The sequence below is a fragment of the Mercenaria mercenaria genome, chromosome 1, assembly GCF_021730395.1.
Source record: "Mercenaria mercenaria strain notata chromosome 1, MADL_Memer_1, whole genome shotgun sequence".
In the NCBI taxonomy this organism is placed as follows: Eukaryota; Metazoa; Mollusca; class Bivalvia; order Venerida; family Veneridae; genus Mercenaria; species Mercenaria mercenaria.
The window spans coordinates 12,626,622-12,645,217 of record NC_069361.1 but is presented as its reverse complement, the minus strand read 5'-3'; the positions used below and the strand labels follow the sequence as shown (position 1 = coordinate 12,645,217).

Below are 18,596 nucleotides of genomic sequence, written 5' to 3'. Positions count from 1 at the left end.
ACAGAAAGCTATATCAGCTTACGGTTGTCCTCTCCTTATAGTTAACATTTTGTAAATCTTGTACACGAACTTGAATCAGTAATAGTGGAAAAGGTAAGTTTCATGCTTGAAGTTAACAACACCAGAAAGCATACCACATTATTTACTGCACCAATGTTTGTGACATCACCCTGACAGCTATAAAGTGAATGAGGAATCATGACTATATGATGTCTGTTTGCTTGTAAAATAGGCCAATAACACCATTATTCAAAACCTGTACCTCAACTTAATTTCACAAATATAGTAAGGTTTCTATTTTTGACACTGTAAGTGTTATTTAATATAAATAAATACTGAAATGTACCACTAGCTCCACAATACATGTAAGAAATATTTTTGAGAGTACCACATGGTGGGCGTAAGTGATGATGTAAAAACTCTGATTTTTAAGACAAAGTTCGAGAATTACCTTAGGAAACACCATGTTGTCTGTGAAGTAGTCTGCTGCAGGTTTATCACTCTCATAATCATTGAATTCAACTGAAATGTACATAATTCTACATTTATATCAGGATTATTTTCATAAAACTTTTGTAGAAAATCTGAGACATCTATAACAGTCATATCCCCTTTAACAGAGATAAGCAAGGAGAAATAATTACAGAAATTAAAACAGAAGGTTTATTTCTGATGAAAAATGCTTGTACCATTTGGAAGTTTTGTTGTGTATCTCATTCCAAGAAAGAGAAAGAACACACAAACACCTGAAGTTAAATATATTTATCTAATCTAAGGTTTTAAGTAAAAAGTATATATCTGGAGTTAGTTCTTCGCTTTATCTACTATCTAATCTGATCAAATTCATGCTGAATTAGCATTTCATAAAGGCTAGTTTTCATACTCAATAAATTTCAAATCGCTACATCTAAACAATGAAACAATTTGTTCAATGAAGATTACTGGATTAATGCAAACAGGTACCAAGTGCTGATAATTGAAGATGGTTACCTTTTGACATTATCCCTTCGATATATCTATCATATTTGCATAATACATACAGATACCAAATGTAATTTTTCTTTGTTATTTGAAGTACAACTACTGCTTGTGAAACTAAGATTCGGATTTGTTGTTTTCTTTATCAGTGGTGAGTAATTTCAAATTGCCCTGAAGTTGTGACATTGTTATATCATTAATAAATTGACCAAGATTTCCAATAATAAAAATCTGTGTTGATTGTTTTGGAACAAAATTCTCTGGTAGGTGACACTGAAATCATTAAAGATGTTTTCATGTCACATGAGGTTTCCTGTATCAAAGTCTGTGAGTTTGTAATAAAAAACTTAAAAAACATTTAATTTTTGCAACTGCATGCTTTGGATTTTGTATGACATAAATTACAACAAAAGATCCATGTGCAAATGTGACAATGGACGAATGAAATATCTGCTATAAATCTTTTTTGTTGTTGTTTGTATTGATTTTATTTTTAATGTTTATATCCAGGTAGAGGTTCAGTTTGACAAAAAAAAATGTCTCAAAGCTGGATTTGCATTCTGTACTACAAGCAACAGTGGAAGGCCTTACCTTGTAAACTGTATGCTGCTAGTCGGATGACCTGATCTACAGTTAAAGGGAGACGACCATCCACTATATCATTCTTCAATTGGAGATAGTATTGGTACCTACAAGATGCAATTTAGCCAATAATTTCATAGTATCACAAAGAATGTCAACAGGTTTGATATGATATAAAAAAAAAAAAAGCCAGTTTTGTAAAATCACACATTTTAATGAAACTATTATCATGTAATGTCATTTTGCTCTTGTTTTTGAAAATTACAGACACACCCAATTTCATAAATGTGCATTTAAATGTAAATCTATTTACTAAAAAGTCAAAAAATGTATCCCTTTCAAATGTCCTTACATTCAAATTCAGAAGCAACTTTTTTGCAAACAAAACAAATACAATGGCTGAACACATACTGTTTTATGTTAATTATTCAAACAAAATCAGTTGTGTTAGAAAGTTCATTTTAATGTTTGAAATCTTTGTAATGCACATTATATGAAATTCAGTGTCTTATAAAAGTATAATGTAAACACTGAAACAAAACTGGCCTAATACATAAATTATGCAGCTACTTCTAGCTTTAAAGGACATATTTTTGATCCAGCTGCCAATACATGTGTCTGTAAAATCTTGAAATAAAATTGCTCTTTATACAGAACAAATGAAATATTTTGTCAGCAGACTTATTCCTCTTCTATCAATAATTAAGGCACAGAATGCAAATTTACTATACTGTCATAACTGCATTAAAAATCAGAGTACAAAGTGCCATGCATTTTACCTAGCAACATCATCTACAATTTTATGTGCGCTGGCTATATAGAAGATCACGCCGAAATAGAGACGTGGAGATCGTGACGGCTGTGAGGCTTGTGCGTATTTCTCCAGCTGTTTCTTCAGCGGTTTGTTCAAGTCCACCCAGCGGAACTGTATCTTCTTTGTTACATATCGTAGTCCAAAATACTGAATCTGAAAAACATACATATACAGTTACCATGGTTACTGCAATCATACTTCATATCAATTACTTAAAATTAAACTAAAAAGTAAAGCTTTAACATTAAGAGAAATTCTCAAAATTCTGCCATTCAAAATAAGACATTTTTTTCAAATGTTCTCATGATTAAGTGTTTATATATTGTGGCAATCAATTTGAGATTAAGAAAGTATAATGTTATGATGGAAGTCAATGGGAAAGCATTTGGTGGTGTATACCCTAGCGGCAAAAGCTGATCAGCCATGCTGCCATCATCATCATGCTTCCATATATGGCATCAAACTAGGTACTAGGTTTTCTTTTGTCATGATCAATTTACAATAATTTGTTTACATGAAACTGAATCTCACTAGATCTGACCCAGTTTTCAACTCTAAACACAAATAATTGGTACCTGTTTTACAAAAATGTCTTTAAAAAATGTGTAGGTCTAGATGTTTTAATTTCTTCTTTATTTTCTATTTAATAGCAATGATGAATTTCCTAAAAAAAAGTATCATTATATAAATTATATAATATTTTTTGCTCACTGAGATATCTCCTGGGCATATACAAATGTATAAAATACATGATATAAATTTATCACATATACTTAAAGTAAATTAATTTTTGTCTTTAATTTCAACCACATTTAGAACATAAAACATTTCCTGTCCACAAAAATGTACATTGTATAATGAAACTTTAAGAAACCACAAGACCACAACTTAAGTTACCTTGTGTCATGACAAACAAAAACTGACCCAGACCACCTAAGCAATGCTAAAAATATGGGTATAAATAAAACACCTATTTAATCCAAGAACTTCAATATTCAAGAGGTATTTTGTTTTGTTAGATTTTAGTCAAATCAATATAATTCACATGACCCGAGGCTTAAAGCACTGCTTGAACCCAAAGGATCAATGGGCAAATAATTTGAAGTCAGCAACCTTAACTTCTTGTTCATGGAAGCCTCCTTGATATTTGACAAATGGAGTACTACAGATTATAAGATTACTTTAATTCAAATCAAATCAAGGAAATTTTTTCTTACTTTTATGAATTTATAATGAATTATATTTGTATAAAAATATGTCTGAAGAGGTTTTCTTAAACAGTGACTAAAGCTCAAATTTCTCTTTAAGGTTTTTATTTCATTTAACGGTAAACATTGAAAATGGCTCCACTTAAAAAAAAAAACAGTACTTCCTGGTGACTCACTGACCATTGTATAATACCAACTAGTGGAATTAATCCGACAAATACAACAAATATCAAATTAAAGGCTGTGATCCATATAAATTCTCATTCCTTTTGAAATACATTGCAAATTTTACATTAATTAAGGATCATTCCATCACTGTTTCTGTGGTTTTGAAAAAATGGGAAATTAATTGTGTTTGTTACTACCAGAGAAACTTCACCTTCAAAATACCAAAATAAATCCTTAAATTTCCAGTTGCACTGGCTAAAATGATTTACACATTTTGTGTTACAAAAAAAAATGTTTTAGCTTGCTTGTAACAAAGTTTGTTTCCTTCAGGTAACAAACAACCTTATAATCAAATTCACAAACTGCCTGGTAACAGCATAACAACCATCCTTTTAATCAAGGTCAGAAACAGCCTGTTAGATAACTGGAAATCAAGTCTTAGATCACAAACAGCCTGATTATTGAGGATAAAAGGTAAGGGTAGATTTATCAAGGCCACAAACAGCCTGTTAGTTAAGGTCAGAAACAGCCTTTAAATTAAGGCCACAAACAGCCTGTTAGTTAAGGTCAGAAACAGCCTTTAAATTAAGGTCACAAACAGCCTGTTAATCTTAATCAAGGTCACAAACTACCTGCTAATCAAGGTCACCAACTTCTGGTAATCAAAGTCTCAAACATCCTGTTAGTAAAGGTCACAAACAAGCTGCTAATCAAGATTACAGGCTTTTAATCAAGGTCACAAACTACCTGGTAATTAAAGTCACAAACTACCTGGTAATCAAGGTCACAAACAGCCTGTTAGTTAAGGTCACAAACAAACTGGTAATCAAGATTACAAACAGCCTTTAAATAAAGGTCACAAACAACCTGGTAGTCAAGATCACAATGTTCACTTAATAGCAAAATATAAGTTAATGAAAGAAAAACAAGAGCACCGCCTTGCGGGTACTGACGCTCAACTGATTTTTTCTTGTATAATAGAAAAATTGTCCTACCCATGATTTTCTAAGTCCAAAAAGGGCCATAATTCTTGCAAAAAGCAGGATGGAGTTATGTTTCTTGATGTACATAGTCAGCTTATGATGGTGAACAACTGTTGCAAGTTTCAAAGCAATAGCTTGAATAGTTTAGGAGAAAAGCTGACATAAACATAAAACTTAACCAATAAATCTGATATTTTCTAAGTCCAAAAGGGGCCATAAGTCTTGCAAAAAGCAGGACAGAGTTATGTTTCTTGCTGTACATGGTCAGCTTATGATGGTGAACAAGTGTTGCAAGTTTTAAAGCAATAGCTTTGATAGTTTATGAGAAAAGCTGACAAACATATTACTCAACCAAGAAAACTGATTTTCTAAGTCCAAAAGGGGCAATAATTCTTGAAAAAAGCAGGATGGAGTTATGTTTCTTGATGTACTGGGTCAGCTTATGATGGTGAACAAGTGTTGCAAGTTTCAAAGCAATAGCTTTGATAGTTTAAGAGAAAAAGTTGACCTAAACATACAACTTAACCAAAAAATCTGATATTTTCTAAGTCCAAAAGGGGCCATAAATCTTGCAAAAAGCAGGATGGAGTTATGTTTCTTGCTGTACAGGGTCAGCTTATGATAGTGAACAAGTGTTTCAAGTTTAAGAGCAATAGCTTTGATAGTTTAGGAGAAAAGCTGACCTAAACATAAAAGTTAACCAAGAAAACTGATTTTCTAAGTCCAAAAGGGGTAATAATTCTTGCAAAAAGCAGGATGGAGTTATGTTTCTTGCTGTACAGGGTCAGCTTATGATGGTGAACAAGTGTTGCAAGTTTCAAAGCAACAGCTTTGATAGTTTAAGAGAAAAAGTTGACCTACACATAAAACTTAACCAAAAAATCTGATATTTTCCAAGTACAAAAGGGGCAATAAATCTTGCAATAAGCAGGATGGAGTTATGTTTCTTGCTGTACAGGGTCAGCTTATGATGGTGAACAAGTGTTGCAAGTTTCAAAGCAATAGCTTTGATAGTTTAGGAGAAAAGTTGACCTAAACATAAAACTTAACCAGGCAAGGCCGATGCGACGCCGATCAAGTGATGACAGTAACTCATGATTTTTTTTCAAAAAATCAGATGAGCTAAAAATGCAATTTTATTGTAATTTGTATAATACATGTCAAAAATGTTGTTTATACCAGCACTTGAATACTAACACATTTTGAGAATACAATATATATATATTAATACTTAAATCAATACTTTTAAGTAAGTAAAAATTTAACAGAGACATTAGAAACTTACAAGGCATGATTGTTATCTATTGAAGTCTCATAAAATGAATCAGCAATTTCTGTTATTGTTACATGATTTATATAAATCTGACATTTAATATATCTAGAAGTATTGAAAATTTACTCAATATAATCCAACTCCAAACCATAGTTCTTTATTTTCTGAATGCTGTGCAGCTCTCAGTAATGCATACAAAAACTGTTTGTGTACTTTGTTTACATATTTACAAAGGGCAAGATTTCTTTCATCTACATATCACGGATCCTCTGGCGACCTATGTGAGTCCTCTGCCCTGGTAAATCAATTTTGCCTATCTATGTGGATTCTCCAGTGAATTTATTCTACCTATGTTGAACACTTGGTGAATCAGCTGTTTGGATTCAATGGTGAATCAATTCTGCCTGTCTATGCGGATGAACTGGTGAATCTGTTCTGCCTGCCTATGTTAATCCACTGGTGAATCAATACTGCATGCCTATGTGGATCATCTGTGGAATAGTTCTACCTGCCTAAATGGATCAACTGCCTGCCTATGTGGATCACCCAGTGAATCTGTTCTGTTTAACTATGTGGATCTATAGGTTAATCCGTTCTGTCTGCCTATGTGGATCATCTGGTGAATCAGTTCTGCCTATGTGGCTATAGCTATCTCTAAAGTGGGTCAAGTGTAATCATTTGAGAGAAGACATTGTCAGAATGCTACAGACCAAGTCTGGTGCAGTTCTGGCCAGAAGATGTTAAAATATTAATGGCAGCTGACAGACTATAGAATTAAAATGAAAACAATTCTTAAGAAATACCTCTTGCAACTCAATTTTCTGTGAGATTCCGTCAAGACACTCATGTCCCGTGCTATCTGATGTCAGTGTACATTCGAGGTATGATCCATCCAGCATCTGTACCTCCACCATGTAGATGTTTTTTGTTGAAATGTCATAGCGACGAGTCTTTTTAAACCGTAATCCAAAAGGCATTTTTCTTCGTAAATATCACTGTTTATCTGAAAGCACACAAGACATAAACTTAAAGGTCCAATACACTATTGTTTACAAATTTACACTTTTTCAAGTGCCATGAAATATTTACTTTACCTAGATCAACACTCAACATCAATAGTTGAATGTGTTAAACAACTGACCTTAGCCAGATCAATGGATATTTTAAGAAAATGGTTAGAAATATGTTTTTGACAAAAGCACATCTGCACCAATTCCTTACTAAGAAAAAATAACTTTAATGTATTGAACATTTCAGTCTGTATCAATCACTGACTGTGTTATAAATAAAAGTACAGATGCAAATTAACCCATTAGTCTTTATTACAGGGAAGAAACCTATACGAAAAGCAAAGATTAGTGAGATTAAAAGTTTTCCCTGTAAGGAAAGGATAGATTTATTATGTGATTATTGTCTTCATCAACCATGCTTCAGTAATATTTGCATAGTTAATGAAGTTTACCATCATTTTTAAAGAGACTGACTGCTGAATATTTTTATATACAAAACCTCAGTACAACTTCCATAAAAATCTCCCTTTTCTAATCTGAGTTTCACAACTGACTTAAACACTTTTGGTAGAGGGTAAATATTGTTTGTTTTGGGTTTAACACCTTTTTCAACAATATTTCAGTTATATAACAGAGGGTAGTTAACCTTACCAATGTTCCTGGATTCTGTACCAGTACAAACCTGTTCTCTGTAAGTAACTGCCAACTTCCCCATCAGAGATGGAGAATGATTGATTTCAGACACAATGTCTTTTATCAAATCGTCATGGAGAACATACGCCTCGCCTAAGGAGCGAACACACGACCCCGTGGTCCGTAGATCTGCGCTCTCCATACTGAGCAAAGTGGGCGGGCTAAAGGTATAATAGAACTGAATAGGAACATTTGTGTGAAATTATTTTGAAATCAAGCAGACAGTTTCTAAGAATTTCTTGAAGTTTCCACTACAAAACAAATGTGCCCCAACTCCTCTTGTGGATACCTTCTTAACAAAGCAGAATGATCTGTAAATATTTGATACATGGTAAACTAAGAAATACTTTAAAATCAGGCTAATTATGTCCAAGAATTTTCTACATAGCCATACATTTAGAAAACTAACCCTTCCTGCTCCTCCAACATGGATTTAAAGGGATTTGGAAACAAGAGTGCCAGACTGTCACAAAATACGCCTTTCATTAAACTTGGCCTAATTCAAGGGCCATAATCCAAGAGTGCCTTGGGTGATTTGGGTGGTTATCGAACTTGGCCAAGATATTATGCCCACAAACATTGTCAGCAAGTTTGGTGAAGATCGGATGAAAACTGTTCGACTTAAAGGAGCGGACAAGGCTTAATTCACAGTTTTACGACTAATTCAAAGGCAATAATCCAAGAGTGCCTGGGGCAATTTGGGTGCTTATCGTAGAGATATTATACCTACAAACATTGTCAGTAAGTTTGGTGAAGATTGGATAAAAACTGTTCGACTTAAAGAGCGGAAAAGGCTAAATTCGCAGTTGTTTTTTTTCCCCGAGTAAATCAAGGGCCATAATCCAAGAGTGCCTGGGGCAAGAACTTGGCCAAGATACTATGCCCACAAACATTGTCAGCAAGTTAAGTAAAGATTGGATGAAAACTGTTCGACTTAGAGAGCAGACATGCTTTGGACGCCGCTCGCCCACCACGGGTCTTCACATAATACATCCCACTCTTTCAGAGATGGACATATAAAAAGTCACCTAAGGAACATTTATATGAGATCATTTAAAATCTGGCCAGCTGTTAAGAACAGAATTTTTTATTAAGTCAGTTCAATAAAACTTTACAGAGAAAACTAGCCCTGCCAAGTGGTGGCTTTTTTTTTTTTTTAACAAGTCAACATGGCTTGGAATTTGGTAGGATTAGTTAAACAAGAATGTTTGTGTGAAATTATTCTAAATTTAAATTAATCAGGCCTGCGGTTGAAGAGAAATTTTCCAAAGAACCAAGAAACTAGCCCTACACCCTCATGGTAAAGTTTTTTTAATGAAACAATATTATTTGAAAGAATTTGGTTAAGGAACATAGCTGTGAAATTATTTTAAGATTTGGCCAGCGATTTCTGAAGAGAAGACTTTCAAAGTTTTCTATATAACCATATAGAGAAAACTAGCCTGTCTCTCTTAGGAACATTGCTGTGTAATTATTTTGAAATCCAAGTTTTCTCTAAGAAGATGATTAAATATTTCCTTTTTGTTGCCATGGAAACCAGAATACTGCAAGGATGACAAGATTTGAAAGAATCTGAATAATACCACCCAAGGAACATTCCTGTGAAGTTTTGCTGACACTGACTTGGTGGTAAAGGAGATGTTCCTGTTTGGGGCCATTTTCGGGGCAAAAGACCCCATTTGCCTTTTTTTCCCAACTTACTGACATAAATATCTTTCAAAGAAAAAAATCAAAATTTTTTTTTTTACATAATCCAATCAAAACTCTTAGTAGATAGTAGGTTTACATAATTTGTAAACCATACCATTCAAAACACAAGACAATATGTTTTTTCTGTCAAACAGTGAATTTTTTACAAAGTGATTTTTCCTGTTTTAGTCCTCAGGCACAATTTTCCCTGCAGACTGAGCCCTACCATCATTCCTCAAAACTGTAAAAAAAATACTGTGTTTTTTTTTAAAGAAATTGTGAACAAAGAGCAGAAGACAGACCAATGACTTTAAAAGCTCAAAACAGCACAAGTGCTTAGGTAAAATAATAAATCAAATGTGTTTTACTCTGACTTCAATTCCTTTTCATAGTGTCATCTGATATATTTATATTGCTAGCAGCATCACATGCAACTGTATACAATAATCAATACATACTTAATGTACATGCCTGTATCTGAAAATAAATTAAATGCCAAGGAAATGACTTTTAGAGATAGTACCTAACATTTTAGATTCTGAAAAACAATAAAAAAAATAATGCTGGCTGCTGATACGTAACATTTAAGACTGAATATAATACTTAAAGCGACTGGCCTCCAGATCGTTCGACAACAAAAAAATAATTTTTTTTTAGATATCTTGAAATAAATGCTATATTTCTTAAGAAGGCTTTAAAACTTAATTACTCACAAACTATATGTTACGGAAACACATGAGAATTTGCTGTTTTTACTACTTGTCACGCTTTTACTCCAGGTATTTTTAACTGTCTCGATTATAAATATCTATATTTTAAAGTCATTTTTCATCAGCTATAGCGCTATTGGTTACGACGACGTGAAAATGCTGCGGCAGTCCGGGGTTCGATTCCCTATGCCATCATCTTCTTTTCTTGACTTGGAATTTTAAAAATATTTTAGAAACAAACACTCATATTCTAATGTTCATAATATGACCAAACTTCAATTTGAAAGAAAGATTATTTTTTAGCCAAATCTGGAGGTCAGTGCCTTTAAGTCTTGATTTGATCATTTTAAAGCATATTACATGTATTTAAAGGGAATTCCTATAGTTTTTTATGCGCATCTTTCTGCGCAGCCGTCCCTTTCTATGGAAAACTGAACTGAAGTCAACATTTGTTGAAACATGTTACATACAATCTTAAATATGAGGAATTTTGAATGAAATAACATTTTTGATAAGTTATATCAGTAATCATATGTTGATACTGGTTTATGTTGTATTGACAAGTATCATGCCTGACAGGTATCTTGCTATTTTTGTGGTTGTGTTTTCACATCGCATTTTAGTACAAAGACAGTGTTGTTCATATAATGTAAGGTAATTGACTTAGTACTAATAAGACAATATCACCTTTCAGATTATTTAGTATTCGATTATAGAAAGAATTAAGAATTTTTAAAACTTTTTTTTAACTTTTAGCAGACATACATGTAATCAATTTGGCCAGGTTCGCGCCATTTCCGTCCGAACAGGTGTTGTATTCTAGCGGTCTTAACATAAAATTTAGCCTGGTGACCCATACATTTTTAGCCATTTTTATGCTCACAATACAATTATCTATAAACAAGAAGAAAAAGAAAAAATTCTATGAAAGAGTTTTTTCAAAATTTAAAAAAAATATTCTTCAATATGGGTATTTTTTATTGAAAAATGTTCACAAAAGTAAATATGAAACAATATTTTTTTTCATTTGTACCCATTATTGTAAGGATAGAGTATTGCAAATATGACTATGATATCAAATAAGTATATAATAAAATCTGTAAAAAGAAAAAACCGCATTGTGCTGCCTGTAGGGCTGTCATTGATTGGGTCTTTGTCATATCGACGATACCGATATATCGGAAGACAGATATCGACGATACATCGATATATCGATTATTAAGTTAGAGTAACAACCTATTTGTTCATGTACATGCTATATACCTTCTTGTTAATGTTATTTTTAGTTTAATTGCCTGCTTTTCATGTGTTTTATTTGTATTTATGTATTTCCCCATACAGGTAGTGCCGACTAGTTGGAAAAGAATGCTACGGTACAAGTTTAGACATGACCTTTATTGACAACTTCCGTTACTAAGGGCGCATTTTTGCAGGCAGAAAAGTTGTTTTAGAGGGTCTGAGTGTTTATCTGGATAGTTTTTTTCTCTGTGTAAAATATCGATTTTTAAAAATGGGAATCGATAATCGATCGACCAAAAAATATCGTTGATACATCGATATCGTTTCTATCGATGACAGCCCTAGCTGCCTGGATGTATATTTTGGTTGGTATTTATAAACAAGAGGGCCAAGATGGCCCTAGGTCGCTCACCTAAGAAACACTCCATAACAGTGTAAAACATGTTTGACCTAGTGATTTCAAGGAAACAAATATTCTGACCAATTTTCATTAAGATTGGACCAAAAAATTGGTCTCTTGCGATAAAACAAGCATTTTCTTAGATATGACCTAGTTTTTGACCCTAGATGACCCATGTTCAAACTCGACCTAGATTTTATCAAGGCAATCATTCTGACCAAAATTCATGAAGATCAACTGAAAAATACAGCCTCTATCACATACAGAAGTTTTTTCTTTGATTTGACCAAGTAACCTAGTTTTTGACCTCAGATGACCCATATTCAAATTCGACCTAGATTTCATTAAGGCAATCAACCTGACCAAATTTCATAAAAATCAATTGAAAAAAACAGTCTCTATCGCATACACAAGATTTTTCTTTAATTTGACCTAGTGACCTAGTTTTTGACCTCAGATAACCCATATTCAAAATCGACCTAGATTTCATCAAGACAATCATTCTGACCAAATTTCATACAGATCAATTGAAAAATACATCCTCTATTGCATACACAATGTTTTTCTTCGATTTGACCTAGTGACCTAGTTTTTGACCCGAGATGACCCGTTTTCGAACACGGCCTAGATTTTATAAAGGTAATCATTCTGGCTAAATTTCATGAAGATCAGTTGAAAAATACAGCCTCTACTGCATACACAAGGTTTTTCTTTGATTTGACCTAGTGACCTAGTTTTTGACCCCAGACGACCTATTTTCGAACTTGGTCTAAATTTCATCAAGGTAATCATTCTGACCAAAATTCATGAAGATCAATTGAAAAATACAGCCTCTATCGCATACACAAGGTTTTAACGTGATATGACCTAGTGACCTAATTTTTGACCCCACATGACCTATTTTCGAACTTGGTCTAAATTTCATCAAGGTAATCATTCTGACCAAAATTCATGAAGATCAATTGAAAAATACCGCCTCTATCGCATACACAAGGTTTTTCTTTGATTTGACCTAGTGACCTAGTTTTTGACCCAGATGACCCATTTTCGAACTCGACCTAGATTTCATCAAGGCAATCATTCTGACCAAAATTCATGAAGATCAATTGAAAAATACAGCCTCTATCGCATACACAAGGTTTTTCTTTGATTTGACCTAGTGACCTAGTTTTTGACCCGAGATGACCCATTTTCAAACTCGGCCTAGATTTCATCAAGGTTATCATTCTGACCAAAATTCATGAAGAAGAATTGAAAAATACAGCCTCTATCGCATACACAAGGTTTTTCTTTGATTTGACCTAGTGACCTAGTTTTTGACCCGAGATGACCCATTTTCGAACTCGGCCTAGATTTCATCAAGGTTATCATTCTGACCAATATTCATGAAGATTAATTGAAAAATACCGCCTCTATCGCATACACAAGGTTTTTCTTTGATTTGACCTAGTGACCTAGTTTTTGACCCGAGATGACCCATTTTCGAACTCGGCCTAGATTTCATCAAAGTTATCATTCTGACCAAAATTCATGAAGATTAAATGAAAAATACAGCCTCTATCGCATACACAAGGTTTTTCTTTGATTTGACCTAGTGACCTAGTTTTTGACCCGAGATGACCCATTTTCGAACTCGGCCTAGATTTCATCAAGGTTATCATTCTGACCAATATTCATGAAGATTAATTGAAAAATACAGCCTCTATCGCATACACTTGTAAGCTAAATGTTGACAGACGACGGACGACAGACGACAGACGACGGACGACGGACGCCGGACATCGAGCGATCAGAAAAACTCACCTGAGCATTGCTCAGGTGAGCTAAAAAGCAGACAATTATGAAAATGTTGAAAAATCGCTGGCAGTTTCAGCAACAGTGGGTGTGTTCAAAACAATTTTTCACAAAAACAAGCCTGGTGACCTATTGTTTTTATTTGTTCATCGTTTTCAGCACAAATTTTCCTATCATATATGTGAATTTAAAAAAATTCTATGAAAGGAAAAAAACTATAGGAATTCTCTTTAAGATTTTCTGGAAGTTCTTATTTAATTTCCATGTAGCTGCTCTTGCAGATTATAAGTCCTACCTATCAAGTCATTGATAAATATTTCATTCCCAATTAAACCTTGATAATTGCAGGAAGAACTTATCTCAATACATAAAAGTTTTAAAATACACAAATACTGTAGGACATCAGAAAATGTTTTACGTTTTAAAGTCTAATAAAATAAATTCAGATCCACTATTTCAGCTGAAATTTTATTTTAGACATAATGTTATTTTTACTGTATATACACACATATTATATATAAAAACAAGTAAAAACTCTTCAGTATTTACCATGAAAATTGACATTAAAATGAAATGACTTATCACTAAGTTTATAACCATACATTTTATGATTTTTGTATATAAAATAAATTTATATATATCTACTTTCTTGTTGATTGGCAGATGTTAGAAATCCTCTAATTTTATTTAATTTACAAAAATCTCCGTCGGAAAACAGCAAAAATAAGTTAAAAAGCAAGGTTAGATTTCACAGAAGCACGCAGCCTGAGCCATATATCTTTACACTCTACTATTCAAAAGGCCTTTCATTTTAAAAAGTAAATTAATAAGAACATAGACATAAACAAGTACGGTACAAAAAGTGACAACAATTTTGAGTCATAGAACATTCCTCTCTTATGATGCTTAATGACAACAGATTACAATGAATATTGCAGTTGAGAAAGGGGCATAAATTTCATTATTTGTGAATTATAAGTTGCATTTTTAGCTCATCTGATTTTTGGAAAAAAATAATGATGAGTTATTGTCATCACTTGATCGGCGTCGGCGTCGGCATTGCCTGGTTAAGTTTTATGTTTAGGTCAGCTTTTCTCGTAAACTATCAAAGGTATTGCTTTGAAACTTGCAACACTAGTTCACCATCAATAGCTGACCCTGTACAGCAAGAAACATAACTCCATCCTGCTTTTTGCAATAATTATGACCCCTTTTGGACTTAGAAAATAAGAGAATTCTTGGTTAAGTTTTATGTTTAAAGGTAAACTTTTCTCCTAAACCATCAAAGCTATTGCTTTGAAACTTGCAACAGTTGTTCACCATCATAAGCTGTACCTGTACATTAAGAAACATAACTCTGTCCTGCTTTTTCCAAGAATTATTGCCCCTTTTGGACTTAGAAAATCAGATTTCTTGGTTAAGTTTTATGTTTAGGTAAACTTTTCTCCTAAACTATCAAAGCTATTGCTTTGAAACTTGCAACAGTTGTTCAACAGCATAAGCTGACCCTGTACAGCAAGAAACATAACTCTGTCCTGCTTTTTGCAAGAATTATGGCCCCTTTTGGACTTAGAAAATAAGAGAATTCTTGGTTAAGTTTTATGTTTAAAGGTAAACTTTTCTCCTAAACTATCAAAGCTATTGCTTTGAAACTTGCAACAGTTGTTCACCATCATAAGCTGTACCTGTACATTAAGAAACATAACTCTGTCCTGCTTTTTGCAAGAATTATTGCCCCTTTTGGACTTAGAAAATCAGATTTCTTGGTTAAGTTTTATGTTTAGGTCAGCTTTTCTCCTAAACTATCAAAGCTATTGCTTTAAAACTTACAACACTTGTTCACCATCATAAGCTGTCCCTGTACAACAAGGAACATAAGTCTGTCATGCTTTCTGCAAGAATTATGGCCCCTTTTGGACTTAGAAAATATCAAATTTATTGGTTAAGTTTTATGATTAGGTAAACTTTTCTCCTAAACTATCAAAGCTATTGCTTTGAAACTTGAAACTGTTGTTCACCATCATAAGCTGACTCTGTACATCAAGAAACATAACTCCATTCTGCTTTTTGCAAGAATTATGGCCCTTTTTGGACTTAGAAAATCATGGGTAGTACAATTTTTCTATTATACAAAAAAATCAGATGAGCGTTAGCACCCGCAAGGCAGTGCTCTTGTTATATATGAATGTGCCCAATTACAAGTTCTTGTCAACTGAAAGCAAAATGGCTTACATTTTTTCAGGGCTTTTTGCTAAAATTTTGAATGGGCTTAGCCTAGTCATTTAGGGTAAGATAGCACAGTATCTGGGAAAAATTTTGAAAAAAAAGTATGCATAGGTTTTACAAAACTGTGAATACAAATAGTAGAACTAATTTATTTTTCAGAGTCATGCGAGTATGTTTCAATTTTGTAACAGAAAAAAATGTATGTAAACTTATGAATACATGGTCCCCACTTCAGAGTATTTTAACAGGGCTGTAGGAACAGAGGGGGCTGGACCCCCCCCCCCCCCCCCCCACACACACACACACCAATAATTTGACTGATTAAGGTAATTATCTTAGCAATTTTTTGACAGTGAGTCAATTTTAGCTATGCAATTGTAATTGTTTTAGATGGGCTAAGCATGCACAACTAAACAAAAAAAAAAAAAAAAAAAAAAAAACATTGTTTGTTTCTTTGCTCTGGGTCTGTTATAGGTCGGTTGATTTTCAAAATGGGTGCTCCCCCACCCCAATCTAATAATGCTTCCTACATGCCTGTTTAATACAGGGGTATATGAAATGGTGCAACCTTAATTAAATCTAAGATAAAAGCTAGTGCATCCAATCACACATTTTTTCTGACCTGGTATAAAGGAGATTCCACATCTGTAATTAACTTTTTTTCCTTGTTATTTTAAATATCATTAAATGTTATGTATATGAAATAAAAGCTTACATGTGTATATAACATGTCTTTCTCTGCTTAGACTGGCATCAGTCATTAGAGTAATATTAAATGTAAAGCACTTGGCCATAAAATCAATCCTCTTTGATAGCACTTTCTGAAAAATTTACAATATCTCTTATCTCCAACTCTAATGTTGAGATAAGCCACAGTAAAAGAAGGCCACAGAAATAGAAACAGAGAATTTTGTAATGGGCCTGTTGACATATTTTTTTAAAAGAATGGGAATTTATGTTTAATCTCAACAGACTGTGTAAGTCTATTCTCTGTTGAAAACTGTTTGTTTCAGTGAGGTTTTGAAAGGTTTTAGCATTGAGACAAACTGGTCCAAAAAGTAATAGTGAGCTTGATGAGATGGCCCAGACGACCTGCTCAAGATGCGAGGTTTACGGTTTTATGAGTATCATGAGTTTCCACAACCTCAAGCCATGGAAAACTTGTCTTCCAGCTATCAAGTGTAGTCTGATTTACTGAAACATGTGCTTTATTTCTTTTAAAAGTGCCAGTCATCAATTCATTAATAATAGGCACCACTATTGCTCTACTCGAAACACATTCTGGCCCAAAGAAAGTGTCGAGTTTCAGCTGTTTTGAACAAGCCATAATTTATTATGCAAAACGACAACACACGTAAGCGCTTGACCATCTTCATAAAACCAATAGACCAAATTGTGTGGTGCGTCCAGATGACATAGATTAATCCTAGACTGGCGTACAGGTTTTAGAAATGGGATGGCTAATGAAGGCCGCATTTATTGGTAACCGATCAGTTCATTTAGCGGAAGCTCGAATCAGCTGTTTACTTCTGTCACACAAAGAAATTTTGGTGTTGGTGTAAGTTCTTCCAAGTTTGCGTAAAATGTACGCAAGAAAATCAGACAATGAGCGTATCCCCTTATTTTTTAATGGTAAAATACGCATTTACGCACTGTAAACGCTGATCTGTGAAAAATGGGGGGATTTCCAAAGAAGTATGTGTAATGCAGAACAACAACAAACCATTTTATTAACACTGATTATCAGCAAACTATGAGCCTATAGCAATGATCCTGATTAAAGTATGTCTTGATCCAGTAAGTTTTACTTAATTATGGTAATACAGCATATAGAGTCTGTTCCCATGATAGGTATAACTTTGTCAAACCAACATAACTGTGACAAGTCATTCTACCCTCAATTTGGCTAAATCTTAACTCTAAGAAAACCATCATTACTGTGACAAGTCATATTTTTAGCAGCATAAAACTTTTCTTTTGTTTAGACATGCTACACTAACACACAGACAAATACCGTAATGGTCATAACTACTGACTAGAACGCTGACGAATATCGGTGCCGATACCGGTCCGGGTTATAGACACAGCCCAAGAAAAAATGGCGGAGATTTGTTTATATCGCGGTCGAAATGGATTCAGCATCGAAACACATGAACAGCCGATATGCGCGCGTGATTGGTAGCGCATTCAGCAAGAACTTTGCGTGGTTGGCCAAAATTATGCGGGAACTGTGCAATCGCGCGTCCTAGATGCAACACTGTAACCACTGATGATATTGTCTGTGTCCCGGCTCTGTTGATAAATATCAGCTCAGATCTATTTTCTTATTCCTTGGACAAGCAATTTGTATTAAGTAAGTTGACTTGACTTGTGTTTTTCTGAGCAATGACAGATATTTTTTTTAAACATGCATGTTGAAGTTGTAACAGAAGTTGTTGTATGATCGTTTGCTTTAAAAGGCGAAAATATATTGGCTGAACGTTGGCATGGGCGGATTGGGAGGGGGGCTGATCCCCAAGTGTCTGTGTCCAATTCATAAGGGTTTGTTTCAGCTCAGAAATCCAAAATTATTCATAACATCTTTGGATTGGACTGGAAGCCGACTTTTAGGCCTTAAATTGTTTTAAGCAACAACTCGTAACAATTATAAAGTAAAAATGGAACATTGGTATAAATGACTCACCATGTAATCATCCAGGTGTGCTCTTGTCTTTGCAGGTCATCTTAAACTGATGCTTTATTTATTATTGGAAAATTTACCAATTTACACTATCGTAAAGCAACTGTCAATCAAAGTATGTCGCAAAATTAGAAAGTTCTTCAAGAAAT

General features: G+C 33.8%; 1 protein-coding gene across 2 annotated transcripts in view; it reads right to left on the bottom strand.

Annotated features, from left to right (window-relative positions):
- The window catches only part of LOC123544958 (tyrosine-protein phosphatase non-receptor type 21-like), a 45,572-nt gene extending 26,979 nt beyond the window's left edge, over window positions 1–18,593 (bottom strand). For both annotated transcript variants that reach the window (XM_045331139.2, XM_045331140.2), the window contains exons 1-5: window positions 18,451–18,593; window positions 6,810–7,009; window positions 2,340–2,527; window positions 1,570–1,667; window positions 452–522 (exon numbers count right to left, since the gene is read on the bottom strand). In XM_045331139.2, the coding sequence (XP_045187074.2) occupies window positions 452–522; window positions 1,570–1,667; window positions 2,340–2,527; window positions 6,810–6,983 (531 nt within the window). In that variant the 5' untranslated portion in view covers window positions 6,984–7,009; window positions 18,451–18,593. The remainder of the gene's footprint in view (window positions 1–451; window positions 523–1,569; window positions 1,668–2,339; window positions 2,528–6,809; window positions 7,010–18,450) is intronic.
- Window positions 18,594–18,596: the final 3 nt, after the last annotated feature.